Raw genomic sequence first — 26,772 nt, 5'->3', positions numbered from 1 at the left:
AGCAGAGAAAAAAGGGGAGACAGAAGACGAAATGGACAATATAAAATGAGTCGTAGAAACTGTTGATGTTTGTTTTCTTTACAACTTCAACAAAATGTAAACAAACACAAAACGGTTAAAATGATGGAAACAGAAACACAGCGGCTAATTTTACAACCTCAAACAAAATGATAAAACAAAACACAAACACAAAAAGGAAACAAGGAAAGCAAAACAAAACACTTCGTCAGAGATGTAACGTGTATTTCAGATCACGACGGGATGATATTGCTTCTTTTTTTTCTGTTTGTTTGTTCCTTCAAGTTCTATACCACTTGATCTGGGTTCACTGGTGGCGATTTAATTAGCGTGGATGGAAACCTCTGCTTCAACACAAAACAGATCTTCTTCTTTCGAACTAAGCGCTCTATGCCAACGGTTATTATTTGTCTCGTTTGTACCAACGGTTGGGTGTGGTTTGTTGTTTGGTTCTGAAGCTTTTTATGCTTTTTTCTTGTTTTTTGCCTTTTGATCTTTGTGCACTGAAAAGCGGCTAAATTGTGAGGTTTTGAAAGTGTGCGCCAGAGAGGGCGCACGCGGGAGCGCGCGGTGGGAAAAAACTTTCACATTTGGTGAGGATCTGGTGTCTGGGTGTTTGGGTGTTTGGATGTTGTCTTTGCAAGGATCTACGTTGTTGTTATAGTGACGGGTCAAAAATATATATACTTTGGTAAAATAAATAAGTTAAAATAAATAGAATAGATAAGTTAAAGCAAACTGGGGACCTTCTTAGTATGTCTTGTCCACTCTCATACCGTACAATGCGGCTTCGTCGTCGTTCTTAGCACCAAAGTCACGTGCAAGCCCATCTGGATACTCCCTTGGAACAGCACGACGCTCTGGGTAGAAAAAGAAGTACATGAAAGCACTGAAGACTCCCACTCCTGCAAAGAATATCAGCTGGAATGAGACTGCAGTGGAATCCGACACAGTGTCGTAGTAAGTTGGAGCCCACAAGTTCAAAATGTCATCATCTGGGTTCAACAATTCACCAACGTTACGACGGTTCTGTGGATCATCCCACTTCGCATCCGGGTCTCTGTAATAGTACAGCTCAGGCTTGACGTATGGATATCCATCCTCTTGCAATGGGACGTCTTTACCCAGTGGAGGTGTTGTAACAGAAGATTGGAAACGTTTGATACCAACAACGTTTGTTCTCAAGATATTCGCTGAAAGAAGGCTCTTGGTAGTACCTCTAACAGCTCTGCTCGCAACTCTTTGTGTGATGAAGTTCATTGTTCCTCTTCCCCTCTGGTCTTAAGACAAAAACTTCAACGTGCTGGGTTGTTTATGGAAGCTCTCCATTTCCAAGGGGGGGAAAGTAAGCTCCCCTTTGCGAAATTTGGCGAGGGAGAAAAAAGTTCAAAACTTCGCGAAATACAGTGGTGTCCGGGTGTTGATGCCATTAAGTATGGGCCACTACTTAACCAATCAATGACAGGTTTATATATGTCTTCTTATAGTATTCAAGAGGTCTAATCATGTGGTGCATTGTCGATCAATTCTTGTAGACTCATGTTTCTTACCATCTCCATCAAGTGCTCGTCATCGGTGAACGAGTTCATGATACGATCGTCTATGAAATCTTCCAATCTCTCAACGTTTCCAACTTTTGGTGGTAAAATGTCATACTCAAAGATCTCATTCTCCTCCCACCATTCCTTTGGAATCTTTGCCATGACTTTACCTTCATCGGATAAGATGGCAAATCTGATGAAGTTGTTTGGTATTAGGCCATTTTTCTCTCTGGTGTTGTCGAGGGCTATTTCACTGCGAATGAACTCCAGTAGAGTGTCGTGTAGGAAGGTACGATCCTGGGCATTCTTCCAAATAGCAGGAGCCTGTAGTAGGTATGCAGTTGTAGTGGCCTCTATCTCAGGCCCAACTTCGAAAACAGAATAGTCGTTCACTGGGATGTCATCGGCCAACCCAATGCTCTCCAATAGTTTATAACCAGTATACGGGTGTGCAACAAAGGCTCTTTGTAAAGCCTCCTTCGCCTCCTTATGTTTCCCCAAAGAGAGGAGTGCTAATGGACACGAATACGCCAGTCCTGGAGTATACCAGTTCGTATACGTCTTGACCAACGCACTGTTGACGAAATCCACGAGCCATTGGAATTCGCCAGCAATACATGCATAAAAATCTATGAAATATCTCACTCCAAATGGATCTTCTGATGGATCTAATGACAAAAGGAGTTTGGCATATGTGAACGCAGTGTAGTGTGTACCTTTTTTAGTCAGGACTTGGATGTACCTGAAGATGGCAAGGTAAAACTCACGGTTTAAGTAATAATTGAAAGGCAGTCTCGAGAGACCATTGCCTATTTCAAACGATTGTTTAAAGGCACGGTCAAAAGCAAAGAGTGCACGCTCCACTAACCCATTCGAGTTAGACTTGTCACCTTGTCTGATCAGTATCAGTGCGACTTGAAGGATGGTTTCGACATGGTAAGGGTATCTACCCAATAATTGGGCCACTGCTTCATGATTAGGTCTAAGAACAACAGAAGCAAAGAATTGAGAGTTTGCCATCTTTGAGTCCTCACCTCTTTCAAATTTGTAATACTTGATGCCGTATTTCAACTCAGTGGTGACGTCGTTATTAATAACATCGATCCAATCTTCGCTTGTGGACAATCTGTCCTGCACAATCTCCCTAGCAGTAAGCTCTTCCATGGTCATATCTTTCTTTTGAGTTGGTATCCAATCGTCTCTGATCTTTGTCAATACTAGCTTTCTAGTAGTACCTGGTATAGATCTTCTGTCACGACCTCCCCAGCCTCTAACGATTCTAGCCATTCTCCTGATCTTTTGTAGATCCTCAGGTGGTATAGACGTCGAAGTTGTAGAGTTGGCATCGTCAATTGCCTCTTGTGACAACTTACCAAACAATTTCTTGAACTCATTATCCGGGTCCAAGTCCTTGGTGTCGACGGACAGCAGTTTGGCACACCTCACCTGTTTCTTTGGGGTGAAGAATCTAAAAGATGGGTCCAATATGAAGTGGGCGGTGTCATCTTCATCATCTTCATCCATATCGAGCTCCTGTGTGGTATCTATGGCTTGTTCTGGCTCAATTCCGTATTCTTTTAACACTTTATCAAAGTCATCCTCGGAGTCTTCCTTTGCAACCTGCGCCTTTGCCTTCTTCTTGTTCTTCCTTTTCTGAGACTTTGTAGGTAGTGAAACCTTCATAGGCTCAGGCTTCACAGCTTCATCTGTGTCATCCCTGGCATGGTCATCAACGTCATCGTCAGAGTTATCTCCAATCAGGGCAAACAGGTTCTTCTTCGCCTTCTGTTGCTGTGGTGGATGTTGGTATTCAACCTCATCATCAACCTCTGGTGCTTCCTCAGAAGCAAGTGTCTCCCTCTGCCTCTCCAGTCTTCTAAGTGCTCTGGAACTCATGTTTCTGCTCTCTTGATAATGGCAAATAGCAATTGGATGGCCTCGTTGAACATGAAAGAGTTTCATCAAATGAACAAATCGAGTAATAATTTCCTCACGAGTAAAGACCGTAACTGTGGTAACCAAACAAAGTTTCGACAAAGGCGTGAAAAAGAAACTTTTTAGTTGGGGCCACACTTGTTGGTTATGAGCGCGTGGTCGCTTCCCGAGAGACACTTTTTTATCGCTTGTTGGGCTTTCATTACCTGGAACCAACAGTTCTACAGCCTCTCTCCTCCTCCAACGCTTCGATACTGAGCCTTTGGTGGTTGAAGGAACCGAGTGTGTAGGTGTGTACGGATTCATGTCTCTGGAACAGAAGCCTATGGCTCAGCGAGTCAAGCGGCAGTCACAGCCGACGCTTAGAAGGCAACTTCATGAGAAACAGTGGACTCTGTGGAACTGGTATCGTCATATCCAGTGGTCAGGCACTATGATAACGGTGGTGATTCCCCTGTGTGCCTTGTACTATGCTATGGAGCTGCCGTGGAATGCTAACACGTTGAAGTTCTCCCTGGCGTATTACTGTTTCACCTGTACTTGTTTTATAGCAGGCTATCACAGACTATGGGCACACAGATCGTTCCAGGCGATGCCCTGGGTTAAGACTACTTACGCAGTTTTCGGTTCGAGTTGTGGGCTGGGTTCGATAAAATGGTGGACAGCCATGCATAGAGCCCATCACAGATATGTCGATACTGAAAAGGATCCTCATTCTATAAGAAAGGGTATTCTGTGGAGTCATATGGGTTGGCTCCTCTTTAAACCTCATATCAAAGTGCAGAACTCCATTAGGGAATGCACCGGTGATGATTTGGAGAGAGATCCGCTAGTTATATGGCAAGACGCCAATTATTGGGGCCTAGTTGTCATCACCAGCGTTTTGATTCCAAGTGCCATCTGTGGTGTTTTCTGGAACGATTATCTTGGAGGTCTGGTATTTTCAGGCTTACTAAGAGGTGCAATGATGCAGCACACTCTGTTCTCTGTGAACTCCCTTGGTCACATACTGGGCACTCGTCCATTTGATGATCGTAAGAGTATGAGAAACAATTGGCTTTTCTCCTTCTTGACGTTTGGTGAAGGTATGAATAACTTCCACCACGAGTTCTCAGCAGATTACCGTAATGGTATCCACTGGTACGATTTTGACCCTGTTAAATGGCACCTGTTTCTAATGTCCAAGTTCGGGTTCGTTTGGAACTTGTACAGATCTTCAAATGCTGCGATTAATCAGTGTCTGATACAACAACAGCAGAAGATCATTGATCGGAAAAGGGCTAAGCTGAACTGGGGAGTGCCTATTGAAAAATTGCCCACTGTTTCACCAGAAGAATTCAGAAGATGGGCCAAAGAGGAAGCTCCGCAACGTGCTTTGGTTGCCGTTGCAGGAATTATCCATGATGTTACCCCGTTCATGAACGACCATCCAGGTGGATTGGCTTTGATTCGCTCCTCCATAGGTAAAGATGCTACATCGGCCTTCAACGGTGCAGTTTACGACCACACAACAGCAGCGCACAACCTCTTGGCCACTATGAGGGTGGCTGTTCTCAGTGGTGGGACTGAGCAGATCGTCTGGAGACAACAACAACAGGAGAACAAAGATGTGCCATTGAAACAAGACTCTGAAGGCAGGAAAATCGTTCGCACAGGTGAACAAGCTACGATAATGAAAAAGCCTGTCCGCACTGCAGACGCTGCCTAAACACACACACACACACACACACACAACATTGGCTACGCACTAAGTATGTTAACCATAGACAAACTAATACTAATGAATGAACCATGATGATATGTCACATCCAAAAACCTTGTAATTCTTAGCTATTATAGCACTCCTACGCTGACTCGTTTAGGAGAGAAGACAATATGCCCTATGACGTATTTTTAATATTGTGTCACGTGACTAGACCTAACTTGCTGTTTTATATATAGCAATCAAACAAACACCCGTCCTTGCCATTGTCTTTTTGATAACTTCTAGTGGAACTAGGGAAAGTATATAAAGTGCTCAAATTCCCTTCTTAGACCCCTTAGTTCGAATTTCCCCCCTCCCCCTCCTCAATTAATTTTAGTTTAATACCCACGTCTTCATACAACCAGCATTAAAATGTCAGCTCCAGTCAAGGTCTTCTTCAAAGGTGAACACAGAGACTTCATAGTCTTTGTCGAAAGTCATGATATTATCGAAAAGTACCAGAAGGACCCATCTGTTCCATTGTCCAGCGTTGTTGCTGGTGGTTTCAAAGTGTATACTCCAAACACTGGAAGAGGCTCTGAAGGTGTATTGGATGAAGCTTCCGATTTGGACCTGGAATCAGAATTCCACACAAAGGTTATTGAAGATATCATTGTCAAGATTTGTAAAAACGGTGAATACAAAAGCTCTCCAGATGTCAACAACAAGACATGGACATCAACGAATGATTCGAAATATGGTCATTGATGAAAGCAGATGAGCATTGGCCAGTAAATAAAGAAAAAGGAAAACGAATCAATACTTTGATCCAGCTAGTATCGACTTCAATGCATCTCCAAAGACTATAGATGTCTTTCTCATAAGTGAAACTCTCTTTTTTGTAGTGTCTTTATTCAATTGCGCATGCAGATCCTCGTCTTTTGGTGTAGTCTGGCCAAATTCCCTAGCTGTTGATCTCTTGGTCCTGGAATGAGCTCTAGAAGGTGTACTCTTGGCCCTCCTACTAAGAAAGCCGTTAGATACCAACTCATCGCTCCAGATATCCTCCAATTGATTCTCAATCCTTGATTTATCCAGGTCCTTGAGATGTATAACTGGAGGTTTATGTGGACTTTTTGGATAGTTATTACTGGCATAATTCAGTGCATTGTCAATAACTGCATCACATATGAGCTCAACATCAATTGGAAATACCTGACAGAAGTAGCAATTGTCATTGGCTCCAATGTTACTATAATCTGATTCTAAATACCGGCGATGAAGATGTCTTCTTATTGAGCCAGTTGATGTTGTCGTTATGAATGGCCTCATAACCTTATCAAGCTTAGTATCGAAAGCACGAAATGGAGATGGGATTATACAGGACGAATGTGTCCCTTGCTCTTCGTTGAACTTTGATGAGGAATAATCAAATTGATAAGGTCCATTGATGAAGTCAGTCATGATATGTAACTTTTCCCTCCAAACAGTTGACTCGTGAGAATCTGTGGATAGTAAGAGTAACTCAAACAACTGATACTTATGCTCAAACACGAGCTTGAAACAGTATTCATAATTTGTATGAATCCCACCATGAGCATCGTTTGATTCGACAATCTTCGAAACCGATAGTGGTATCAAGAATTTGACTTCGTATCTACTTGGCCTAACAACATTGGCCAATATTAAATGTGTCTTAAATAGGAAAACACCGAGTAACTGGCACTGAATTTGGGAATCCTTCCCTACCCAGGCACTGTACAATGCACCTTTTAACACTGGGAACCCCAAGTACTCCACTGGGAATTGAAGCAAATTCGAAGGGAATACCAAACTTTCAAACAATTTCTTTGCCATGTTCTTCTCTTGCAATCCATATCGATTGACCTCCATAAGACAGTATTCTGTTTGAATAATGCTATCCTGGATAGATCTGTGAGCCATCTGGTCATCTTCAATAGGTGTCATCTTTTTCAACGTTTCCAAGAATAACTTGTACTTGGAAATTCTTGAAATTGGTTTAGATATCAAAGATACAAATGATAAGTCCATTCTCATTCCAATGGTTCCAGATGTTTCCAAGAAGTTTTGATAGCCCATTGTCAAGGTTTTCCCAATGTCGGGATCATCCTCTTTCGATTGCATCAACTTCAAGACTAAATCGTAAATGCTATTGTACTCCTGGTAGATATAAACTGATATCAGTCTCTTGCTTATCAATTCTGCAACTAAAGCAGCCATCATTGGTGAGCTGCGAGAGCATAGGCTCTTTGTCTTTGAATCAAATTCTTCACTTATACTGGGAAAGTAGTCGATGAATGAATTTCTCGATGACAATGAGTACAAGTGTTGTAGTTGGTCTCGGAAACTTTCATGCGATTGTATCAAAATGTCAGCGTAATCATGAATCAATCTCAAGGGAACCCCATTGTTTCCTTTTTCTATGAGCATTGCAAGGTAAAACCCTGAAAGGATTCTCAAGGAGCTTATGTAGCTCTCCTCCGTCTCTAAGATCTCTTCTATTATCTTTCTTCTAGAGAATTCCCTTTTCGATGAAGGTGATAAATCCTGGTATTCTAGAACTTGTGGTGACAATTTGGAAGAGTTTGTATACTCTGTAATGGATGGAGTAACCTTATTGAATGTGGATGTGCTGATTTGCATCAAAGCCAAAGCCACCAAGGCACTGGAGAATCCAGTGAGTAAATTCGCATCGCTGGTGCTACTCAACTGACCAAGGCTTAGTGGCTCCAGCTTTATGTCACCGGTACTAGGAGCCAGAAACGGGCCTGGACTTTGTAAAGGTGTGTACACCACGTCATCATGTTCCATTGGCTGCAATTTGTCATCAGTTTTGCTCTCAACTTTATCGTTGTTGTTATCTTCACCATCCACATGTTCATGGTTATTCACTCCAACAACCCCAGCTGCTTCTCCCATATTGATCTTGGTGACATCCGCTTCAAAGCCTGTCCCCTGTAGAGTACCAAACACACCAGAAGGCAACGATTTGATAGCACTCTGAGCACCCCTCTCTGCAACTTTACTCAGCATTACTAGGAAGTGACACCTAACCTCTCAGATATACTATAGCTGTAATGAAAACTGTGTCTTTTTCACTCAATCACCCACCAAGCTAGCTCTGGTTCACACGAATTGAGTCTACTAATGAAAGACAGACTATCTTCACGTCTTTCAGTTATTTATACACACAAATCCCCCAAAATGCTTTGGCACAAAAACACTGGTTGGAGTTATTCTTTCCATCAAGGGAAGTTTTGAGGCCCTTTGTATCCTTCTGGGAAAACTGTGTCTCTTTTCACGGTGCCTGTAGGACTCCATTTGGGCTCAGAGGCTCTCTTTCCAGCTTCTGATGATATGATTTATGAGCCCCTTCCAATGGTAGGTGGAGGAACCAATCGTCAAGTTGCTGATGTTCACATTCAATGGAAGCGTACAGCTTTGAGGTGATATATACCACAGTGTTTTAGATTGCAGCTCACATAACTAGCTACGAGTATGTCTGCAATTGCATGATGATAGTACCACTGATGCGACCATCCCCCCGTTGCAAATCAGATCATATCAGTATACAGGTCTTAAGAAATCCTTGGATATGTTGAGAACACGGTGTGGTGTTCCAATTGAGGGCTTTGCATGCTCCAAATACGTTGAGAGAAATCTCTTCAAGTGGACAACAGTAGAAAATAGAAAGAATATGCAACATAGCTTCCTCCAGTTGATATTTGAACCTGATTCCTAAAAAAGTCACACTAATCCAAGAATGAAGGGGTTCTTCTGTCAGATCCATGAGAAGAATAAAGTCAACAGCACTTATAATCTCATCATCAACACGCAAGACTGTGCAAGAGGTCTTCAACTTTGCAATTCGGTAACTCCAAAGTTTGATATCATGTCATCCAAGCATTGTGAGGTTTCGTATGCAGAAATGTAAGCATTTAGGCGTTTGAACCCAATCAGTATCACTATCGAAGTGCTGTTGATGCAGTGTGACAAGGTAAAAGTCACAGAGTCTGTGAGCCTTTATTGGAAAACAGTAAAACAGACGGCTGGAAATGTTGACGAAGAGGAAGAACCGGAAGGTGTCGAGACGCTCACAAGCTATGGCCCATTGTTATATTCAACAACCATCACCACTCATTCTTGTTTAAACAGCGAAGAGGCCAGTGTAATTGTTGATTCGAATTCACCTCGAACAGGTATGAAGATTCACAAGCATAGTGTATCACAGGGCTGTGGTTTGTCTCTTGATGGGCTTCTAAAGGTGTTGAGAGTTTATGCGAAGAAGATGAAAAGACGTGATCTGTTTGTTAGCTTTGTGCTTATCTTTATTATCAATTATGATTCAGAATAGCCATTGTTGCTGAGATGCGATACACCACCTCCAAGGAAGGGAAAATGGAAGTAAAGTCTACATACAGCTGTTCCCACCGTCACAATCAAGCGTGTACATCCCTCGAGTGTCCTCATATTACTTGTGTGAATATGAGACGCACTCTCAATGGTCAAGCCCTTATCCCATCAGTGTGCCGGCTTGCCAATGACATTCTCTACGAAGCTCGTAGAAGGAAGAACTCGGGTTACTGTCCACCAATGTTCATGTACCAAAGCTGTGTTTCAAAGGCCAACATCTGTATCATACGGAACACGGCACCTCAAAGCTCCACCTCGGTAGTGAACAACTTCAGCAAAGAGACTCTACTGAAGGCATTTGAAGTGCTAACAGCTCACCACAACTCGAAGAAGAAGAAGAAGAAGAAGAAGAAGAAGAAGGAGAAGAAGAAGAAGCAGAAGGCCACATCTGCTTCCAATAAAACTCCTTCCAACGTTGGGAAGAAGAAGAGAGGAAGACCACGACCAAGAATGTCAGACAAAGAGAGCAATTATAAGGCTGAAACGCTTCTGGAAGGAGCTGAGCCCGGAACTAAAACACACCAAGCCAACCCACAACCAACCTAACCTGTCCTTCGTATAGAATCCCCACAAAGCACTATAATTATCAGTGTGTTGTTGATGGTTTTACAGTAGTTTTAACCAACGATACTCCCACCACTACACATGCTGCATGCCAGTGCATAAAAACACATACTGGTAGGGGCAGCAGCTAAGAGTACTCATTCTCCAAAAAAATAAATTCCGGTACGGGGAATCGAACCCCGGGCTGGTCGGTGAGAGCGACCGATGTTAGCCACTACACCATGCCGGATCTTTCTTGTTTGGTTTTGCCAACTGTTTGTTATACTGTCTGCGCATATCACCGTTTAGTTACCCTACTTCTCAAGACGTATACAGCCAAATTCACCAAAAACCAAAGAGAAGGACATCCCCCTTTTGAGGAAACAACACAAACAGCCTCCATAGCTCTCTCTCTCTACACAGTTGAGGTGGTCATAGAACAGGAAATAACAATGGTGAGTGAATGCCCGGATCGCGTGTCGTGTGTATGGCCGGCTGTCGACTTCAATCCCAGTGTGGGTTGGCCGTCGTGAAGGTCACATTATGCCCTCTCCATCAGCTACTAACAAGTTTGCCAACATAGTCAACACAAACGGGTATCCAAACGCTTCTGAATGCCGAGAAGGAGGCACACAAGATCGTTTCTGAAGCCAGAGCGTACAGAACGGCCCGCTTAAAAGCGGCAAAGACCGACGCTGCTGCTGAGATTACTGCTTATAAGCAGAAGAAGGAACAGGAGTTGAAGCAGTTCGAGGCAGAGCACTCTGGTCTGAACGAGACAGCAGAGAAAGAGGCCGAGGAGCAAGTGAAAGTGGAGCTTGTTGAGATCCAGAAGACTGCGGCCGATAAGAAGTCTGACGTTGTCAAGTTGTTGATTGATGCCGTTACAAAGCCAACTCCAGAGCTTCACATTAACGCCTGAATGTCCCTACTACACACACCCTCACTGTCTCTCTGATTGATTCATAGAGTCCAATTGGGCCTTTAATACACTTCTAACTCATTGCATTGTGGTTAACCCCCTCCCATCGCTGTGTAGCTATCTCAGGCTCTTGTCCATGTCTGTCTGAGCGTAAACTCCGTTGTATGTGTCTATACTGTTTCGGCTCACGGAGGCTGGAAAAATTTCTCATCTCATCACAGACCTCAACAGAGTACTAATTCTCGAGACAGAGCTTGTGTATCGGTACTGACAGATGGCCTCTGCTGATGCTTATTCCTCTGACGAGGAGGATTCCGCCTTCCCACGCTCATCGCGCGTGTCGCTTGGGTTTGTTGATGTTGAGATTGAGAGATCTGACGATGAGCCAACGGTAGAGGACTCGTTCATCGGGGGACAGCCTGTTTGGTTCGACGGCTCCAGGCCAGACGACTCTCTGTTGAAATGTAAGAACTGTATCAGCCCGATGGCTCTGATCTTGCAAGCATATGCGCCTCTGGAGGGCTCGTACTACGACAGAATCATCTACGTGTTTGGGTGCAAGAAGTCCGAGTGTAATAGAAAACCAGGCTCAATAAGGGCGCTGAGGGCACTGTCCAAGGACCCAAAACGTATGGAGGAGCTGAAGCAGGAGGATCTAAACCAGCAGCTGGACTCCAAACTGAAAGTTGACGAGGGAAAGAACTTCCTGTTTGGCACAGATGGCAAGGTAACGGAAGCACAGGCGAACCCATTTGGTGGTAATCCGTTCAGCTCTGCGGGTTCTAACCCATTTGGTGCTCCAGACTCAAACCCATTTGCAAAGAAGGAAGAGGATGTCAAGGACTATGCCTCTGTTGCAACGAAAGCAGCACCAGCGAAGCCACTGAAGAAGCAAGAAGCCACTGACGGTGCCAATAAGGTGAAGGAGCTACCAGAATACCCAGGCTACTTCCTCTACGTTGATGAGGAGAAGTTTCAGAAGAAGCAGCACTCAAAGAAACTGCCTGATAACGTACACATCAATGACTCTGCACTGGACTTTGAGAACGAGGTTGGTGGCTCATCAAGGGAACTTTCAAATGAACAACAAGCCATTGCGGCAGGATTACAGGACAAATCGTTCCAGCACTTCTCAGAGGTTGTGGAATACAATCCATTGCAAGTGCTCCGCTATGACATTGGTGGGTCTCCGCTGCTGTTCAGCTCAAAGGATGAAACTTCAGTGAAGATCACCAAAAACCTGGTTCCAAACCCAGGTTACAACCCTTCAAGCTCAAGACAGTTTGAACTACAAGTGATGCCAAAGGCCATCATCGACTTCGAAAGAGATCAAGTGGAGATCACTGGAGGCATCGAATGGGGGACAATCATCGTCTACACGGACAAAGAGGACTACATGCCAGGTCTAAGCGATGGTGATAACAGCAGCCACGTTGGATACGTGGAGGAATGGGTCGGTGTTCAATGGGAAGAGCCTATTACAAAGAAGTGAAAACTACGTTTGGTATAGCATATGTACACGATTCTGTATGTTCTCTGTGTGTGTTATTTACAAGTATCTTGGTATCTCGTTTTCCTCGTAGGCCTGTACAACATCACCAGGTTTGAAATCAGACCAGTCTTCAAACGATAGCCCACAGTCTTTGCCCTTCTTTACTTCTAGCACATTGTCCTTCAAATGCTTCATGGTTTCGAATTTCCCTCTGTAAACCTCCTGGTCGTTTCTCATAACTCTCACTTTGGACTTCTTTTCAATAGTGCCAGAAGTGACTTTACAACCAGCAATCTTGAAAACGGTTCTACGTTTACCTTTGATTTCAAATATCTCCTTGACTTCGGCCTCAGCTCGGACCTTTAGCTCGATAGTTGGTGCCAGCTTGCTAGAAAGTTCGGCAGTAACATCCTCAATCAGGTGGTAAATCACATTGTGATTCTTCAGAACAACGCCCATCTTAGCAGCCTTGTTCTCAATATCCTTTGGAACTTTCATGTTAAAACAGAGGATCTCTGCATTGGAAATTTGGGCTCTTTCTAAATCTGAGTCAGTTGGTGCGCCAGCTCCTTGTTTGAGAATGGTGAGCTTCACCTCGTCGTTGCCAATGTCCTTAATGGATTCCACAATTGCTTCGACAGACCCACTGACGTCCGCACGGACAATATAATTGACGTTCTGCTGAACTGGCTTATCATCTGAAGCTTCTTCACCACTGTTGATGTCCTCCTCTTCAAGGCCATATTTACGTAACTCGTCCAATCTGTCACGTTGCTCCATCTCCTTCTTCGCATCGACTCTCAGCTTGTTAATGACATCAATGTCTTCAACTTGTTTAGATCTCTCTTCTCTCAAAATTCTAGTCTCAATGACCCTTTTCGCCTGTGATTCGTCCTTAGCCTGGAGACACTCGTCACCTGCTTCTGGAACCTCTTTCCAGCCCCAAACCTCAACTGGAGTGGAAGGCAGCGCTTGTTTAACAGGCTTGCCGTGTTCATCCTTCATAGATCTCACTTTACAGTATGTCTTACCGGCAACGAGAACGTCACCTTTCTTCAAAGTACCCTGACGAACCAGTACAGTGGCCAATGGACCCATACCTTTCTTGGACTGGGATTCAATGATCCAGCCTTCCACTGGCACTTTCTTATCAGGTGCCCTGATATCCAGCACCTCAGACAGTGTTATGATGGATTCTTCCAGCTTGTCCATGTTCAACCCTGTGAGGCCAGACACCCTGACGGTCTGGGTTTCACCACCATAGTCTTCAACATCGATATCGTTGTTGGCCAAATCTGCAATGACTCGCTCAGGATTGGCACTCTCTTTATCACATTTGTTCACTGCGACTATAACAGGCACTGCAGACTGCTTGATATGCTTTATAGCCTCCTTGGTCTGTGGCATCACAGAGTCATCGGCTGCCACAACCAGGATCACTATATCGGTCATCTCTGCACCACGTTGTCTCATTTTCAAGAAGGCAGCGTGTCCTGGAGTGTCCAGGAAGGTGATCTGCTTCTTGGAGATTGGGGTCTTCACCGAGAAGGCACCTATATGCTGGGTGATACCACCGTGTTCTTGGTCAACTATGGACGATTTCCTCAAATGGTCCAATATCGTGGTCTTCCCGTGGTCAACATGACCCATGATCGTCACAATAGGAGGCCTGGTCTTCCAGCTCGACGTGTCCTCGGGTATATCCATGGGCTTCAGGTCCTCTCCCTCCTTCTCCTCAACAAAGTGCGCCTCGTAGCCATACTCATCGGCAATGAGCCCCGCTGTTTCCTGGTCAAGGATGAAGTTATAGGTCAGGTCTTCGAACCCCATCTCCTCCAACCGCACAAGAAGCTTCTCGTAACGCACGTTAAGGATATTCGCCAGCGACGCCACCGTGGTGAACCTTGGAATCGTCAGTGTCTTCACCTTCAAGGGCTTCTTCTTTGCGTACGCCGGCGATGAGCATGACATCTGTCTCGAGCACAACGGCAGCTTTGAACAGCGCGCTCTCACAGCCCCTGATGAGCAGAGCGACTTCCCATAGCTTCTAAGCACACACCTGAACATCATCGCTTCCTTATACTGATGTTCAAACCGCTACAGAGGATGAGATGAACCCAGTGAAACACCGATGAGGAAACAGACGAGGGAAAAAATTCAACCTCCGGGTCCAAGTGTTACCCTGCCGGAGCGCTCAGCGGAAATTTCCCACCGCGTTTCATTTCGTTTTTTTTCCTTTTTTGTCCTTTGGCGTGCTTTCGTTGTTTTGCTTTTCGAATTTTGCGCTTTCTTCAAACGTGAAGAACAAGGAAACCAAAACAAACGAACAAAGCACTGGCGGTTCGTCCAATTCACCACGGCGGTTGATCGATTGTTGCCTGATTGTGTTGTCTTCATCACCATCTCCATCTGCCATCTGTTTTTCCTTTCATATTCGTCTTCTCAGGCCGCCGCTCTTGACGATCATTGCACACAGACCAGCAGGTAAACAAAGCGTCATTTACACACACACACGGTGCCATACCACATCTCACCCACGATGGACCAACGACAAGCGCTAAGGGACATCAGTACGAACTCACCCCGTGTGAAGCGCCAGAAGACTAGCGCAGTGCGGGCAGCTCATGGGGACGCTGTTGTTGGCTATACGCTACCGGAATGGCAGAGGAAGTGGCGTGCCATAATGACAACATGCGTTGTGTACTTTGACATCAACGACAAGGAGTCTAAGCGTAATGACAGGGAAAGAGCGATGAAGCTCTTTCAGGGAGTTGGGTCGCGTATCCAGCAGTTCTTCGATAACTCTGTGACCACGGTTATCTCCAGGCGTCCAAAGAGTGAGCTTCCGAGAAATATGGTCTCACAACCTGGGTTGAAGATCTGGGACTATGACAAGACCTTCCGTTTCTTTCGGAACTTGGGTGAGCCTATCCCAGATGTTCCCAAGGACCATCAACTACTGACCATGTTGAACGATGAGAAATTGCACGGTATGTCAGCAGATCGGGACCCGAATGCCAAACGTGATGATTTCATCTATTTCAAGGGCCCATTTTTTTATGTCTTTGACATCCGTGGTATAGTGAGACCCGTTGCAGTTAGAGAGTGGAAGTCAAAAGATATTAAGCATGACCAGAAGAAACCATGGCCGCACTTCCACGAATCTTCATATGGCCATTCCTTATTCCAAGCTGATCCTTCTGATATGATGGAGCCTCGTAAGGTTCTGAAGAGGAAGATGAGGGATGAACAAAACGCAGAGTACAGAGAAAGGCTAAAGCTGGTCTATGCAAAGACCAACAAGCGTAAGTACAACCATGAAGGCGTTGAACTGACGGAGTCAGAAGATGATACCACGCTAAGCATCGATACCACACAAGATGAGAGTGCCGTAATGAAAACCAACTCCACTCCAAAGATGCCACCACCTTCAAATCAACAGCATTCACAAACACAACCTCAGTCTCAATGTCAAACGCAACAGCTGGAATTCCAGCGTCCTAGTGCATTGATGAGACAACATTCCCTAATCCAGAACAAGTACGTTGAACCTGTACAACGTGATGGGTTTGAGATTCAAGCGTCTGGTTATGCCGGTTCGGTATCACAGCAGAGTGCCAGTGCCAGTGCCAGCGCCAGCGCGGAGTCTCAATCCAACAGAAATGGATTGGCACCAAGTGGGTCTACTGTTTCTTCCAAACAGTTGAGTACTCTACAGAAGAAGATTGTGGAGAAGAAGAAACAATCTTCACAACTACAGCATCAACAACAGCAGCAGAGCTGTACCCAAAAACCGAAGGTGTCCGGTTATTGTGAAAACTGTAAGAATCATTTTGATGATTTCGACGAGCATGTCATTAGCCAAAAGCATAGAGAATTCGCCAGAGATGCTGAAAACTTTGAAGATATTGATAACTTGATCATGGCGTTGAGAGAACGGGTGTTGAACAAAGAGTGATGTATTCTCTTCCTTCACTCAATTGGGTCTCGTCACGGCATAAATATATATCTACAACCTGCATAACCTTGTCCTGCCAAATCCACGTCCATTTGCATATCTGTAATCCTAAGAATAGTGTAAGTCTAACATACCACACGATGAAAGAAGAGGCTTCGAACTGTGGCTACACCCACTGGTTGAGCGTATATACCAGAGGTCGAACATCCGTACACCCATAGTTAACAGATCTCGAGGGAAGACATGTATAAAAACCTTTATAAGCGAGGAGTTCGTGTATAAACGAAGTGCTTAATATCAATCCGATTGTAGCTGGATTATTACGATAAGTGATTTACCATTGTTTATAATTAAGTGCAGCTTCCATAGTTATAGTATTCTTCACCTTAAAAGTTACAATGTAAAATGAACTCATCTTTCCAGAAATAATCCGATAAACAGTTACTAATAAAACCGCTAAAACTGAAGCAACAATCTGTTTAAAGCAGCTACTTCCTATCAGCTGGGCTATTCTTACGGAGCTGGGGCATAATACGCCCAATAGGACCATAAACACCAGTATTTTCCCCATTGATAATAATAATAAAACTTATAATAATATTATATAATTACATAATATTATATAACCCAGCACGCGGTGTCCGGGTGTTTCCCACACACGCCGGCGCCTTTTCACATGGCCCAAACGAGCAGCGTCGTAGCGAAATTTCAACCCCCCGATGCGCTCCGAGACCACCAGACACGACAACACGCTGGACCAGTGGACTGACCCATCATTACAACCACGGGTGGTTAATTGAAGGTCATTGAGTGCAAGCAGTGGGAAGACGATGTCCGATATCATCAAGGTGTATCTGAACACCTCGCAGATCGTGCTGAACGATACGTTCAACGATATCATTGCTACGTTTGAAGAGCTGACTGTGCCTTCACGGTTGAGGTTTATGTATGGGGTTTCCTTCTCCGTGGTGGTTTCAATCGTGGCTGTGTTGGCGTCGATTGCCTTCACACGTCGCGTGTCGAAGCAGAGATCGTCTGAATCGGCCGTGAAGTTCTCGCTGGAGATCCCCGATGAGGCCAAGCAGCATTGGAAGGGCAAGCGTATGGACCCTGTGTCGTTGAAGAGCGTCGACGAGCCTGAGTACATCCAGAGTTACTGTCCAGCCACGGGACAGTACCTGGGCAAGTACAAGTCCAACAGCAGAGAGGAGATCGATGCAATTGTGGAGAGGGCGTCCCAGGCCCAGGCCAGCTGGGCAGACTCTTCATTCGCACAGCGTCGCAAGGTGTTGAGATCTCTCAGTGAATACATCTTGAACAACCAGGAGAACATTGCCCGCGTTGCTTGCCGTGATAGCGGGAAGACCATGGTGGATGCTTCCATGGGAGAGATCTTGGTGACGTTGGAAAAGCTCAATTGGATCATCAAGCACGGTGAAGATGCCCTCAAGCCTTCAAAGAGACCAGGGCCTTCGAATCTACTCATGTCTTATAAAGGCGCAGAAGTTCGTTACGAGCCATTGGGTGTCATTGCCGCATTGGTGTCATGGAATTATCCATTCCATAACATGCTGGGGCCTATAATCGCCTCTCTGTTCACAGGCAATGCCATTGTCGTTAAATGTTCAGAGCAAGTCGTGTGGTCTTCGCAGTTCTTCATCCGTCTGGTACAGACTTGCCTTGAAGCATGTGGATTCAACAGAGACCTGGTCCAATTGGTGTGTACATGGCCAGAAGATGCTGATTACTTCACATCGCACAGTGGCTTGTCCCATATCACCTTTATTGGCTCAAGACCTGTGGCTCATCATGTCTGCAGAGCTGCTGCTGAGTCTTTGACACCTGTTGTTGTTGAGCTTGGGGGTAAGGATGCCTTTATTGTGCTGGACGACGTTAAGGACTTGGATGCAATTGCGTCAATAGTGATGCGTGGAACTTTCCAGTCAGCTGGCCAGAACTGTATTGGTATTGAACGTGTCATCGTCACGAAGAAGAACTATGACAAGCTTGTTTCCATCCTACAAAGACGTGTGCCTCAGCTGAGACTCGGCTCAGATATCGACCAATTGGAGGATATTGATATGGGTGCCACGATCAGTGGTGCTCGATTTGACACTTTAACACGTCAAATCAACGACGCAGTCCGTGATGGTGCACGTCTACTCCACGGTGGTGGTAAGTACCAGCATCCAAACTATCCACAGGGCCACTATTTCACACCGACCTTACTCGTCGACCTTACCACCGAGATGGAGATTGCCCAGGAAGAGGTATTTGGGCCTATCTTGACAGTGTTCAGAGCCGAAGATACAGATGATGCCATTCGTATTGCCAATTCCACAGAGTATGGGCTTGGAGGCTCAGTGTTTGGGTCGAACTGGGAACAGCTGAACAGAGTTGCCAATTCGTTGAAGTCAGGAAACGTTGCGATCAACGACTTTGCCACGTTCTACGTCTGTCAATTGCCATTCGGTGGACAACGAGGCTCAGGCTATGGTAAATTCGGAGGTGAAGAGGGCCTACAGGGCCTGTGCAATCTGAAGGCCGTTTGCTACGACAAGATTCCATTTGTATCCACCCAGATACCAAAGCCTCTGGACTATCCTATCCAGGATGAGTCTAAAGCCTGGGGATTCGTCAAAGCCTTGAACATCGCAGGCTACGACGGCAGCATATGGAACAAGGTGAAGGCCATTGGAACATTGGCAAAGAACGCCAAATGAACTGTACAACAAGAAGCAACATTACAAACAAGCCATGTGCGTTTTAATTGAACGAGGAGGAAAACAGAACTATATAAATAAGGCCAAATCAGTTCGAAACACTCTTTTCAGCTGCTTTGAACTGGGTCTGTAGCTCATCGAGATACTTCTTGTAGATCTTTTCCACGTCTTGCAACACCTTCTTCACCTTGTCGTTCTTCTTTTCAAAGCCTTTCAATTGCTTTAGAGCATGCTGTCTAGCAGAGCCCAGCGAGTGCTTCGAAGGACTCTGCTTGAAGTGTTCAAAGTCCCTCTTCAAGGCTGCGAGGATTTCACTTCTCGTCTCTGCTGTTGGTGGTGGAAGCGCAACCTTCAGCTGCTGAGGGAAGTTTGGCACCTGCTGAGGATTCATGTTGAGACCAGAACCCAGCACCGACGACACAACGTGCTTGACATTGTTAGGGTCAAACACCGTGATGATGAGGTTACGGCCTTTCAAAGAGGTCTGGGCCACTGACGTGAACGGATACACCTCTTTATGGGCCACGGGAACCTCCAGCTTATCAAAGATGTTGGCGTTCGCTGTGCCTTGCTTCGTCTCGTTGACCCTCTTCTTGAACACCTCAATGGACTCCTTCAAGCTCGCCTCCAAGGGCTTCAGCACAGCACCAGGGTCCTCCTCCTGTGTCTCCTGAGCTGCTGCTTCCTGGTGGTGTGACTTCGCGTCCTGCTTACCTCCCTTCTTGGCCTTCTTCAACACAGCAAAGCCTGTTGAGAAGGGTCTAGCTGGGTGTCCAGCTGGGTGTCCTGAGCTACACAATGGGAGTCTAAGCAATGGGAGCCTAACCACTGGGATTCTAAGCATCTTTGGCCTCTGATTGAAGTCTACGTGGACTGTCAAAGGTGACAAGTTTCAACGAGCCCCGGGGTTTTTTCCACTGTTCTCGAGAAGTGAAAAATTTGTCCGAGATGAGCTCATCGCAGCTTTGACACATATACTGGAGACATAATTGTATAGCTTTTATATATAGGAGTTCTGGCACAAGAGGCCATGGAGGAGGGCAATTACTGCGAGATCTGTCTTGAGAATGAAGCAAAGTACCGGTGTCCGCAGTGTGGCAGGCGTACGTGCTCTGTAGCGTGTGTCAGAGCCCATAAGGAGCAATCGCAGTGCTCAGGAACAGTGGATAACACGAGCTTCGTGAAGAGGTCGGAGTTCTTGGAGAACTCACACCTCATACAGAGGGACTACAACTTCCTGACGAACCTGGACAGGGCTCTGAGTGTCAAGAGACAGGATTCGAGGCAGAACAGGGCACTCAAGAGACAGAGAACCAACGGGAATGCACAGGGAAATCATCAGCAGGTCCAGATGAAGCGTGGTGTGCGAGTGAAGTATCTACCAAAGGGCATGCAAAGGTCGAACCAGAATAAGTCGTCATGGGACAAGAAGAAGGAGACCTATGTCTGGACGGTGGAGTTTCAGCTGGTGGATGGAGCCACGGGCGAGGTGACGGATACTTTCCAGAGCCTAAGGGTTCCGGAGGAGACTCATATTGAGGGCTGTATACATTTCAAACTGAAGGAGAAGACCAATGGCTCGTCGCTGTGGTGTTTCTTCAAGCTTGTTGACCGTCCAGCGTCCAAGCCTGCGTTGAAAAGGCTCTCAATGGACAAGACATTGGCAGATGAGCTGAGAGGTGAGACTGTCATTGAGTTCCCAACATTGGTTGTGTCTACACAGGAAACAGTCAAAGGGTATAAGGTGGTAGGGGAGCACGAGGACGATTCTGAGAAACTGGAAGATTCCAGCGAGGACAGCGAGGACAGTGAGGGCTCGAGCTCGGAGGAGAGCTCAGAGGAGAGCTCAGAGGAGAGCTCAGAGGAGAGCTCAGAGGAGAGCTCAGACGAAGAACAACCCGAGGAGGAGTCGTCCAGGCCTACAGAAGGTGTCCACATCAACACAGCTGAGAATACAGATGGTTCTAAAGACAAAGAACAACCCGAGGAGGAGTCGTCCAGGCCTACAGAGCCTGTCAATATCGACAGCTGAGAACATACATGCTTCTAAAGACAAACAACATTCGTAATTAACAATGAGAAATACAATAATTAAACATACAAGCATAGAGACAGCAATCTAACCAAGATAGGACCAGAACTTCTCCCACAGGTTCTTTGGAGGCTCCTCTTCCCAGACGATGGCATCGATCTCACGTCTATCAGTGTCGATATCCACTTCATCGAGAGAAAGCATCAACGGGCCTCTGAACCAAAAGAATTGGAAGAAGATGTACAATGCGACGAACAAGATGACGGAGATGTACGCGGTGAAGAAGCTGTCCACGCTGAATGAGATGACGAATGCCTCGTAACCGTTGATAATGATGATCAGGAGGATGAAGAAGGCAGCGTAGTAGGCTCCCCATGGCATGAAACGGGCCTTAAACGGCAGGTCGTCACGAGACATGCCTCTATGCTTCAACGTCTGCATGAATCTGATATGGGAGACTGAGATGAAGAGCCATGCAAACAGTCCGGCAACTGCTGTGATGTTCAACAACCAGTTAAACACCGTGTTGGCACCGTTCGAAACCACCATGAACCCAAGGAATCCAAAGAGCGAGGAGAATATCACAGAGACGAATGGCACACCTTGTCTTGTCGTATAGGTGAACCATTTTGGAGCCAATTTGGTCACTGCCAAAGAGTAAAGGATACGAGATGCAACATAGACGTTGGAGTTACCAGCAGATATAATGGTGAGCAGAATAACAGCGTTGAAGATGTCTGGGAGGATCTTTGTTCCCGAGTTGATGATTGCAATGATGAAAGGTGAAGATGCGGTGTAGGAGTCATCAGATGACAACAATGGGTCGTTATATGGAACCAATAGGCCAATGAAGAACAAGGAGAGGATATAAAACACAAGGATTCTAACGAAGACGGTGTTGATGGCTTTTGGAACAGACTTTCTCGGGTTTTTGGACTCACCAGCAGCAATACCTGTCAATTCAGTACCTTGGAAAGTGAAGGCAGCGTTGATAAGAGAGGAAACCCAGCCTAGGAAACGTCCCTTCGCAGTGTTGGCGAACAAGTAACCTGGGCCCCAGGCTCCAGGGTGTCTCCAGTATCTGAAGCCAACTGGGCCTGTGACACCAGCTCCACACACCATGATGAAACTGTAGAGGATGAACCCGACAATGGCAATCACCTTTATGGCAGCTACCCAAAATTCAACTTCACCGTAGAACTTGACAGGAACCATATTGGAACACGTGAGCACCACCCAGAAAATGGCAATCCACGCTGCTAACGGCACTGCACTTGTCCAATAGTCAATGACTTGTCCCACGACACTCAATTCCACTGCAAAGGTCAAGACCCACGAGAACCAGTACATGTAGCCCACAGAGACACCCAAGGCTGGCGAACAGAACCTGGTCGTGAAGACCGTGAACGAGGACGTGACCGGGATGAACGTGGCCATCTCACCTAACGACTGTGTCACGGAGTAGGCCAAGGTGGCCATGAACAGGTACGCAATCAACGAGCCCACTGGGCCTGCGATGGAGAGCGGAGTACCAATACCGATGAACAAACCAGTACCAATGGTACCACCTAGCGCAATCATCGTGACGTGACGAGGCTTCAGCGCCCTCTTGACGCTGGTCTCCTGGACATCGCCCTCGTTGTTCTCGTGGTCCGACACCGAGTTAGTCTGGTCGTTGGTCTTGATCGTGGTCACGGGCTTGGTCTCGATGTCCATGTCCGTCATCTCATGCGACGAGACATATTGCCCTGTGGAGGAGCTTGTGGAGTTAACCATGTCGGCTAGTCTGGTGTAATTGTGCTTACTTCTTGCGGACGGAGGGCAGTAAGATGAAGATGACGAGGCAAACATGATTCTACGACTGAGGGCAATTCATCTCACTTTTATACGGGCTGTCTACAATGGTGATGTAAATCAGTACGGTGAAAAAAAGGTTGCATGAACATGAGACGTCCTCCAAAAATTTTTCACGCAGTTCGCTTCTGATAAGACAGCCATTATGTCCAATGGTTTAACCCAGTTAATCCGTTGATTGTGTCCATTGAAACACGGAATTTTCGATAACAGCTTATCGCTGCCACCTGTATGATGTGAGCGGAACAATTGGGCGAGATAAGCAGGTGTTGTAGGTGTAGGCCGTGTCGTGTGGACGAGCTCGTTAACAACAGTACTTAACGGAACCATGGTGAAACGTTGGTGAGCTGAGCGTGCGACGGGGCCAGAGTTTGCACGGTGCTTGCTCGTCAGTGCCTGCACTTAGGGGAACAGGTTGGATGATGTCTTGTGCGTTGTGTCCTCGTGCGTTGTGTCCTCGTGCGTGCCTGGGCATTTCATTTCTTTTCGCCATGCGTAGGTTCCCTGCTTTCTTTTCCCACGATGAGTCGGTGTTTAGCACACCGTCTGAGCGTGGTCCTGGGGCATTGTCATTGCCATTGTCATTGTTGTGGTGATTGGTGTAAGCATGGTCTGCTGAGCACCCGGACCATGGCGTCAACACCGTTCGCAGAGCTCATCAATTGAGCACGCTACTTCAGCTATACCTTTCCCGTATTCCATGGCGTGCAGTGTGTGAGCAAACGGCATCGCCAGGGTTTCCAGGGCAACGTCCAAAGGGCTCCAAGCGCAAAACCAAGCGGCGACACCTGCGGCGACACCTGCGTTGGGACGGAAAAATAGCACCGGCGTTTGAGGACGAGGGCAGCCAATGGGGGAGGGCCAGTGAGCGAAGGCCACGGGAGTTGGACGAGCGAAGGGAAGAGAGCCCCCGACGGGGAAGGTGAGCTGTTCCACTCCGCACCGGTTCATCCGGACACCCTTAGCATCATAGTGACAGGGTTCCTGTTAATATGACGTTCTTCATCCAATGAATTGGGCACGATGGCTGCGGTGGAATCTTCCGAAAATCGGCACGATGTTGACGAAAAAAGGAATAAGAAAGCGAAAAAAAAGGAATAAGAAAGCGAAAAAAAAGGAATAAGAAAGCGAAAAAAAAGCGAAAAAAAAGGAATAAGAAAGCGAAAAAAAAGCGAAAAAAAAAGGAACAAGAAAGCGAAAAAAAAAGCCAGAAAAAATACCAGAAAAAATGCCAGAAAAAGGCGAAAGAAAAAACGCACAAAAGGCGAAAATGGCTAGAAAACGCCACCAAATAAAACACTATTTCTTTTTATTTCCCGTTAAGGTAATTATGTGTCACTCCTCCCAGGCATGAAGAGCGCAAACGAAAACGAAAAAGCCGCATATGACCACTTTTAACGGCGGTGCATATGACGCATGGCATCTTTCCTCAACGGCTCTTTCCCTCGATGATGTCTCTCGTGGAGGCCATGCCATAACAAATGCCTACAAGATGACCACAATTAGTCATTGGATGTCTATGAAGCACACGCTGGAACCAAGGTCGTCACATAGATAAGCGACTCCGTAGTGGAAAAAGAAACCAACAACCCTGTTCCGGTGGAGGCCCCGTTAAAGGTGCCATCATCTCTTAGCAAAGTCAGCAAGTTCTGTGCATGTTAGCGCATTCAAAGTATGGACGAGGGACGGAGAGGGTGGTGGTACTATTAATTCCCATATAAACACCCAGTGATATCATGACGAGCCGGCCTATGGCTGAATAATTGAAAAAAGCTTCCAAGTTTAGAAAACTTTCCTCTCTTTCTTCATCCCAAATAAGTCAGGCCATATAGCATGTCTAGAAGGATGAAGGCCACCAAGTCAAAGGAATCCTCGCTGGAGGTTAAATCGTGGGATGCCGATATCGAGGCCCACGCAACGTCAACGTCAACAAATGCCAAAGATGAGATCGTCCAACATGACGTTGAAGACGGTAACGTTAAGGAAACTCATGTCAAGAGAGCCCTGAAGCCTCGTCACATCTCCATGATTGCCCTGGGTGGTACTATAGGGACAGGTTTGTTCATCAATTTGGGAGAGCCCATCTCCCTTGCAGGGCCTGTTGGTGCACTGATTGCCTACTTGTTCATGGGCTCGCTGGTGTACTTTGTCACACAGTCTTTGGGTGAAATGGCAACGTTCATCCCGGTGACGTCGTCGTTCACAGTGTTCAACGCGAGATTCTTGAGTCCTTCGCTGGGAGTGGCCAATGGTTACATGTACTGGTTTAACTGGGCAACCACGTTTGCCGTGGAGTTGAGTGTTGTTGGCCAAGTCATCGATTACTGGACAGAGTCCGTCCCACTAGCAGTTTGGATAACTATCTTTTGGATCATCATCACCGTCATAAACTTCTTCCCCGTCAAGTTCTACGGTGAGATTGAATTCTGGGTGGCTTCTATAAAAGTCATCGCCATTATTGGATTCAACCTATATGCTCTAGTTATAGTGTGTGGTGGCTCCTCCCAGGGCCCAATCGGCTTCAGATACTGGAGAAACCCTGGTGCCTGGGGTCCAGGCTCTTTTTACCCGGGAACAGGCAAGGGCCGTTTCCTAGGCTGGGTTTCCTCACTCATCAACGCTGCATTCACTTACCAAGGTACTGAGCTCGTTGGTATTTCTGCTGGTGAGGCAAAGAACCCAAGAAGAGCAGTGCCAAAGGCCATCAACAAGGTGTTCTTCAGAATCCTGCTCTTTTACATCCTATCCTTGTTCTTTGTGGGAATGTTGGTGCCATATAACGACCCAAGAATCAGCAGCTCAACATCCTTCATCTCATCATCACCTTTCATCATTGCTATCCAAAATGCAAACACCAAGGTGCTTCCACACATCTTCAACGCTGTCATTCTAATGACCGTTATCTCTGCAGCCAACTCAAACGTTTACGTGGGCTCGAGAATCCTGTATGGACTGGCTGTTGCTAAGAACGCACCAAGAATCTTCACCTTCTGTACAAAGCAAGGTGTTCCTTACTATGGAGTCATTGCAACCTCAATTATGGGTGCTTTGGCGTACTTGACATGTGCTGAAACAGCATCACAAGGTTTCACATGGCTGCTGAACATTTGCACAGTGGCTGGTCTGTTTGCCTGGGTCTCCATCTCTCTATGCCATATAAGATTCATGCAAACGTTGAAACATAGAGGGATGTCCCGTGATGAACTACCATTCAAAGCACACTTCATGCCATGGGGTGCTTACTACGCTGCTTTCTTCGTCACTCTGATCATCATATTCCAAGGTTATGGTGTATTCTTCGACTTCACGGCTTCAGACTTCCTAGCCTCCTACATCTCCGTGTTCATCATGATTGCCATATGGATTGTGTGTCAGATTGTCATCAAGGGTCCTCTTCTCTTGTCATTGGACGAGGTTGATATAGATACGGATAGACGTGAGATTGATGCTATTGTTTGGGAAGAAGAGGAACCAAAGAACCTTTGGGAGAAAATGTGGTTATACCTGGCTTGAAGGACATTGCATGATTTAGCCTTGTAACAGTATGTACTTTTATGAATATAATGACTCTTTGAAACGGTTTTGATGGTATATATGTAACCAGTGTAGGCTTACAAGGTGGCTTAAGGTATCTTA

General features: G+C 46.0%; 17 protein-coding genes and 1 non-coding gene across 18 annotated transcripts; 11 read left to right on the top strand and 7 right to left on the bottom strand.

Annotated features, from left to right (window-relative positions):
- Nucleotides 1-61: 61 nt before the first annotated feature.
- Nucleotides 62-414, top strand: CYBJADRAFT_68583 (uncharacterized protein). The gene has a single exon (XM_020217859.1). The coding sequence runs from the start codon at nucleotides 168-170 to the stop codon at nucleotides 345-347; it is 180 nt and encodes a 59-aa protein (XP_020072111.1). The 5' UTR covers nucleotides 62-167; the 3' UTR covers nucleotides 348-414.
- Nucleotides 415-675: 261 nt separating this feature from the next.
- Nucleotides 676-1,278, bottom strand: CYBJADRAFT_189217 (uncharacterized protein; the record flags this gene model as incomplete). Its single annotated transcript, XM_020217336.1, has 1 exon — nucleotides 676-1,278. The coding sequence occupies one exon, from the start codon at nucleotides 1,276-1,278 to the stop codon at nucleotides 769-771; it is 510 nt and encodes a 169-aa protein (XP_020072110.1). The 3' UTR covers nucleotides 676-768.
- Nucleotides 1,279-1,426: 148 nt separating this feature from the next.
- RQC1 (Rqc1p) lies at nucleotides 1,427-3,496 on the bottom strand. The gene has a single exon (XM_020214645.1). The coding sequence runs from the start codon at nucleotides 3,453-3,455 to the stop codon at nucleotides 1,518-1,520; it is 1,938 nt and encodes a 645-aa protein (XP_020072109.1). The 5' UTR covers nucleotides 3,456-3,496; the 3' UTR covers nucleotides 1,427-1,517.
- Nucleotides 3,497-3,735: 239 nt separating this feature from the next.
- CYBJADRAFT_166827 (acyl-CoA desaturase) lies at nucleotides 3,736-5,240 on the top strand. Its single transcript, XM_020214644.1, has one exon. The coding sequence runs from the start codon at nucleotides 3,799-3,801 to the stop codon at nucleotides 5,200-5,202; it is 1,404 nt and encodes a 467-aa protein (XP_020072108.1). The 5' UTR covers nucleotides 3,736-3,798; the 3' UTR covers nucleotides 5,203-5,240.
- Nucleotides 5,241-5,489: 249 nt separating this feature from the next.
- On the top strand, nucleotides 5,490-6,119 carry RTC3 (Rtc3p). Its single transcript, XM_020214643.1, has one exon. The coding sequence runs from the start codon at nucleotides 5,611-5,613 to the stop codon at nucleotides 5,944-5,946; it is 336 nt and encodes a 111-aa protein (XP_020072107.1). The 5' UTR covers nucleotides 5,490-5,610; the 3' UTR covers nucleotides 5,947-6,119.
- Nucleotides 6,120-6,142: 23 nt separating this feature from the next.
- CYBJADRAFT_161540 (Dbl homology domain-containing protein) lies at nucleotides 6,143-8,232 on the bottom strand (the record flags this gene model as incomplete). Its single annotated transcript, XM_020213619.1, has 2 exons — nucleotides 6,143-6,163; nucleotides 6,223-8,232. The coding sequence occupies 2 exons, from the start codon at nucleotides 8,230-8,232 to the stop codon at nucleotides 6,143-6,145; spliced, it is 2,031 nt and encodes a 676-aa protein (XP_020072106.1).
- Nucleotides 8,233-8,929: 697 nt separating this feature from the next.
- CYBJADRAFT_166824 (uncharacterized protein) lies at nucleotides 8,930-9,269 on the top strand. The gene has a single exon (XM_020214642.1). It carries the CDS (start codon nucleotides 8,963-8,965, stop codon nucleotides 9,131-9,133), a length of 171 nt encoding a protein of 56 aa, XP_020072105.1. The 5' UTR covers nucleotides 8,930-8,962; the 3' UTR covers nucleotides 9,134-9,269.
- Nucleotides 9,270-9,759: 490 nt separating this feature from the next.
- CYBJADRAFT_166823 (uncharacterized protein) lies at nucleotides 9,760-10,179 on the top strand. Its single transcript, XM_020214641.1, has one exon. The coding sequence runs from the start codon at nucleotides 9,793-9,795 to the stop codon at nucleotides 10,156-10,158; it is 366 nt and encodes a 121-aa protein (XP_020072104.1). The 5' UTR covers nucleotides 9,760-9,792; the 3' UTR covers nucleotides 10,159-10,179.
- A 154-nt stretch (nucleotides 10,180-10,333) lies between these two features.
- Nucleotides 10,334-10,405, bottom strand: CYBJADRAFT_t49. Its single transcript has one exon. It is a non-coding gene; the product is annotated as a tRNA-Glu (tRNA).
- Nucleotides 10,406-10,552: 147 nt separating this feature from the next.
- Nucleotides 10,553-11,084, top strand: VMA10 (H(+)-transporting V1 sector ATPase subunit G). Its single transcript, XM_020214640.1, has 2 exons — nucleotides 10,553-10,610; nucleotides 10,739-11,084. The coding sequence occupies exons 1-2, from the start codon at nucleotides 10,608-10,610 to the stop codon at nucleotides 11,075-11,077; spliced, it is 342 nt and encodes a 113-aa protein (XP_020072103.1). The 5' UTR covers nucleotides 10,553-10,607; the 3' UTR covers nucleotides 11,078-11,084.
- A 291-nt stretch (nucleotides 11,085-11,375) lies between these two features.
- TSR4 (small subunit rRNA maturation protein TSR4) lies at nucleotides 11,376-12,548 on the top strand (the record flags this gene model as incomplete). The annotated part of the gene is made up of 1 exon (XM_020212092.1): nucleotides 11,376-12,548. A coding segment is annotated over one exon (1,173 nt), but the record flags the coding sequence as incomplete, so codon positions are not given.
- A 40-nt stretch (nucleotides 12,549-12,588) lies between these two features.
- IFM1 (translation initiation factor 2) lies at nucleotides 12,589-14,663 on the bottom strand. Its single transcript, XM_020214639.1, has one exon. It carries the CDS (start codon nucleotides 14,538-14,540, stop codon nucleotides 12,627-12,629), a length of 1,914 nt encoding a protein of 637 aa, XP_020072101.1. The 5' UTR covers nucleotides 14,541-14,663; the 3' UTR covers nucleotides 12,589-12,626.
- Nucleotides 14,664-14,875: 212 nt separating this feature from the next.
- On the top strand, nucleotides 14,876-16,631 carry DBF4 (protein serine/threonine kinase activating protein DBF4). Its single transcript, XM_020214638.1, has one exon. The coding sequence runs from the start codon at nucleotides 15,109-15,111 to the stop codon at nucleotides 16,525-16,527; it is 1,419 nt and encodes a 472-aa protein (XP_020072100.1). The 5' UTR covers nucleotides 14,876-15,108; the 3' UTR covers nucleotides 16,528-16,631.
- Nucleotides 16,632-17,471: 840 nt separating this feature from the next.
- Nucleotides 17,472-19,250, top strand: MSC7 (meiotic recombination directing protein; the record flags this gene model as incomplete). The annotated part of the gene is made up of 1 exon (XM_020212581.1): nucleotides 17,472-19,250. One exon carries the CDS (start codon nucleotides 17,472-17,474, stop codon nucleotides 19,248-19,250), a length of 1,779 nt encoding a protein of 592 aa, XP_020072099.1.
- Nucleotides 19,251-19,347: 97 nt separating this feature from the next.
- Nucleotides 19,348-19,920, bottom strand: RRF1 (Rrf1p; the record flags this gene model as incomplete). The annotated part of the gene is made up of 1 exon (XM_020212109.1): nucleotides 19,348-19,920. A coding segment is annotated over one exon (573 nt), but the record flags the coding sequence as incomplete, so codon positions are not given.
- A 360-nt stretch (nucleotides 19,921-20,280) lies between these two features.
- On the top strand, nucleotides 20,281-20,718 carry BCD1 (Bcd1p; the record flags this gene model as incomplete). Its single annotated transcript, XM_020212547.1, has 1 exon — nucleotides 20,281-20,718. A coding segment is annotated over one exon (438 nt), but the record flags the coding sequence as incomplete, so codon positions are not given.
- A 651-nt stretch (nucleotides 20,719-21,369) lies between these two features.
- On the bottom strand, nucleotides 21,370-22,998 carry CYBJADRAFT_177000 (amino acid permease; the record flags this gene model as incomplete). The annotated part of the gene is made up of 1 exon (XM_020216832.1): nucleotides 21,370-22,998. The coding sequence occupies one exon, from the start codon at nucleotides 22,996-22,998 to the stop codon at nucleotides 21,370-21,372; it is 1,629 nt and encodes a 542-aa protein (XP_020072096.1).
- A 1,503-nt stretch (nucleotides 22,999-24,501) lies between these two features.
- CYBJADRAFT_166814 (amino acid permease) lies at nucleotides 24,502-26,727 on the top strand. The gene has a single exon (XM_020214637.1). The coding sequence runs from the start codon at nucleotides 24,970-24,972 to the stop codon at nucleotides 26,647-26,649; it is 1,680 nt and encodes a 559-aa protein (XP_020072095.1). The 5' UTR covers nucleotides 24,502-24,969; the 3' UTR covers nucleotides 26,650-26,727.
- Nucleotides 26,728-26,772: the final 45 nt, after the last annotated feature.

The sequence above is a fragment of the Cyberlindnera jadinii genome (assembly GCF_001661405.1).
Source record: "Cyberlindnera jadinii NRRL Y-1542 unplaced genomic scaffold CYBJAscaffold_3, whole genome shotgun sequence".
Taxonomy (NCBI): domain Eukaryota; kingdom Fungi; phylum Ascomycota; class Saccharomycetes; order Phaffomycetales; family Wickerhamomycetaceae; genus Williopsis; species Williopsis jadinii.
Note: the sequence above shows the minus strand (reverse complement) of the source record. Positions and strands in the feature narration are given on the sequence as shown.

What these genes read in the sequence shown, in the direction of transcription:
- DBF4 (XM_020214638.1), top strand. Translation starts at nt 15,109, where the DNA reads ATGGACCAACGACAAGCGCTAAGGGACATCAGTACGAACTCACCCCGT.
- CYBJADRAFT_166827 (XM_020214644.1), top strand. Translation starts at nt 3,799, where the DNA reads ATGTCTCTGGAACAGAAGCCTATGGCTCAGCGAGTCAAGCGGCAGTCA.
- CYBJADRAFT_166823 (XM_020214641.1), top strand. Translation starts at nt 9,793, where the DNA reads ATGTTCATGTACCAAAGCTGTGTTTCAAAGGCCAACATCTGTATCATA.
- RQC1 (XM_020214645.1), bottom strand. Translation starts at nt 3,455, where the DNA reads ATGAGTTCCAGAGCACTTAGAAGACTGGAGAGGCAGAGGGAGACACTT.
- CYBJADRAFT_166814 (XM_020214637.1), top strand. Translation starts at nt 24,970, where the DNA reads ATGTCTAGAAGGATGAAGGCCACCAAGTCAAAGGAATCCTCGCTGGAG.
- RTC3 (XM_020214643.1), top strand. Translation starts at nt 5,611, where the DNA reads ATGTCAGCTCCAGTCAAGGTCTTCTTCAAAGGTGAACACAGAGACTTC.
- CYBJADRAFT_68583 (XM_020217859.1), top strand. Translation starts at nt 168, where the DNA reads ATGATAAAACAAAACACAAACACAAAAAGGAAACAAGGAAAGCAAAAC.
- IFM1 (XM_020214639.1), bottom strand. Translation starts at nt 14,540, where the DNA reads ATGTCATGCTCATCGCCGGCGTACGCAAAGAAGAAGCCCTTGAAGGTG.
- CYBJADRAFT_166824 (XM_020214642.1), top strand. Translation starts at nt 8,963, where the DNA reads ATGAAGGGGTTCTTCTGTCAGATCCATGAGAAGAATAAAGTCAACAGC.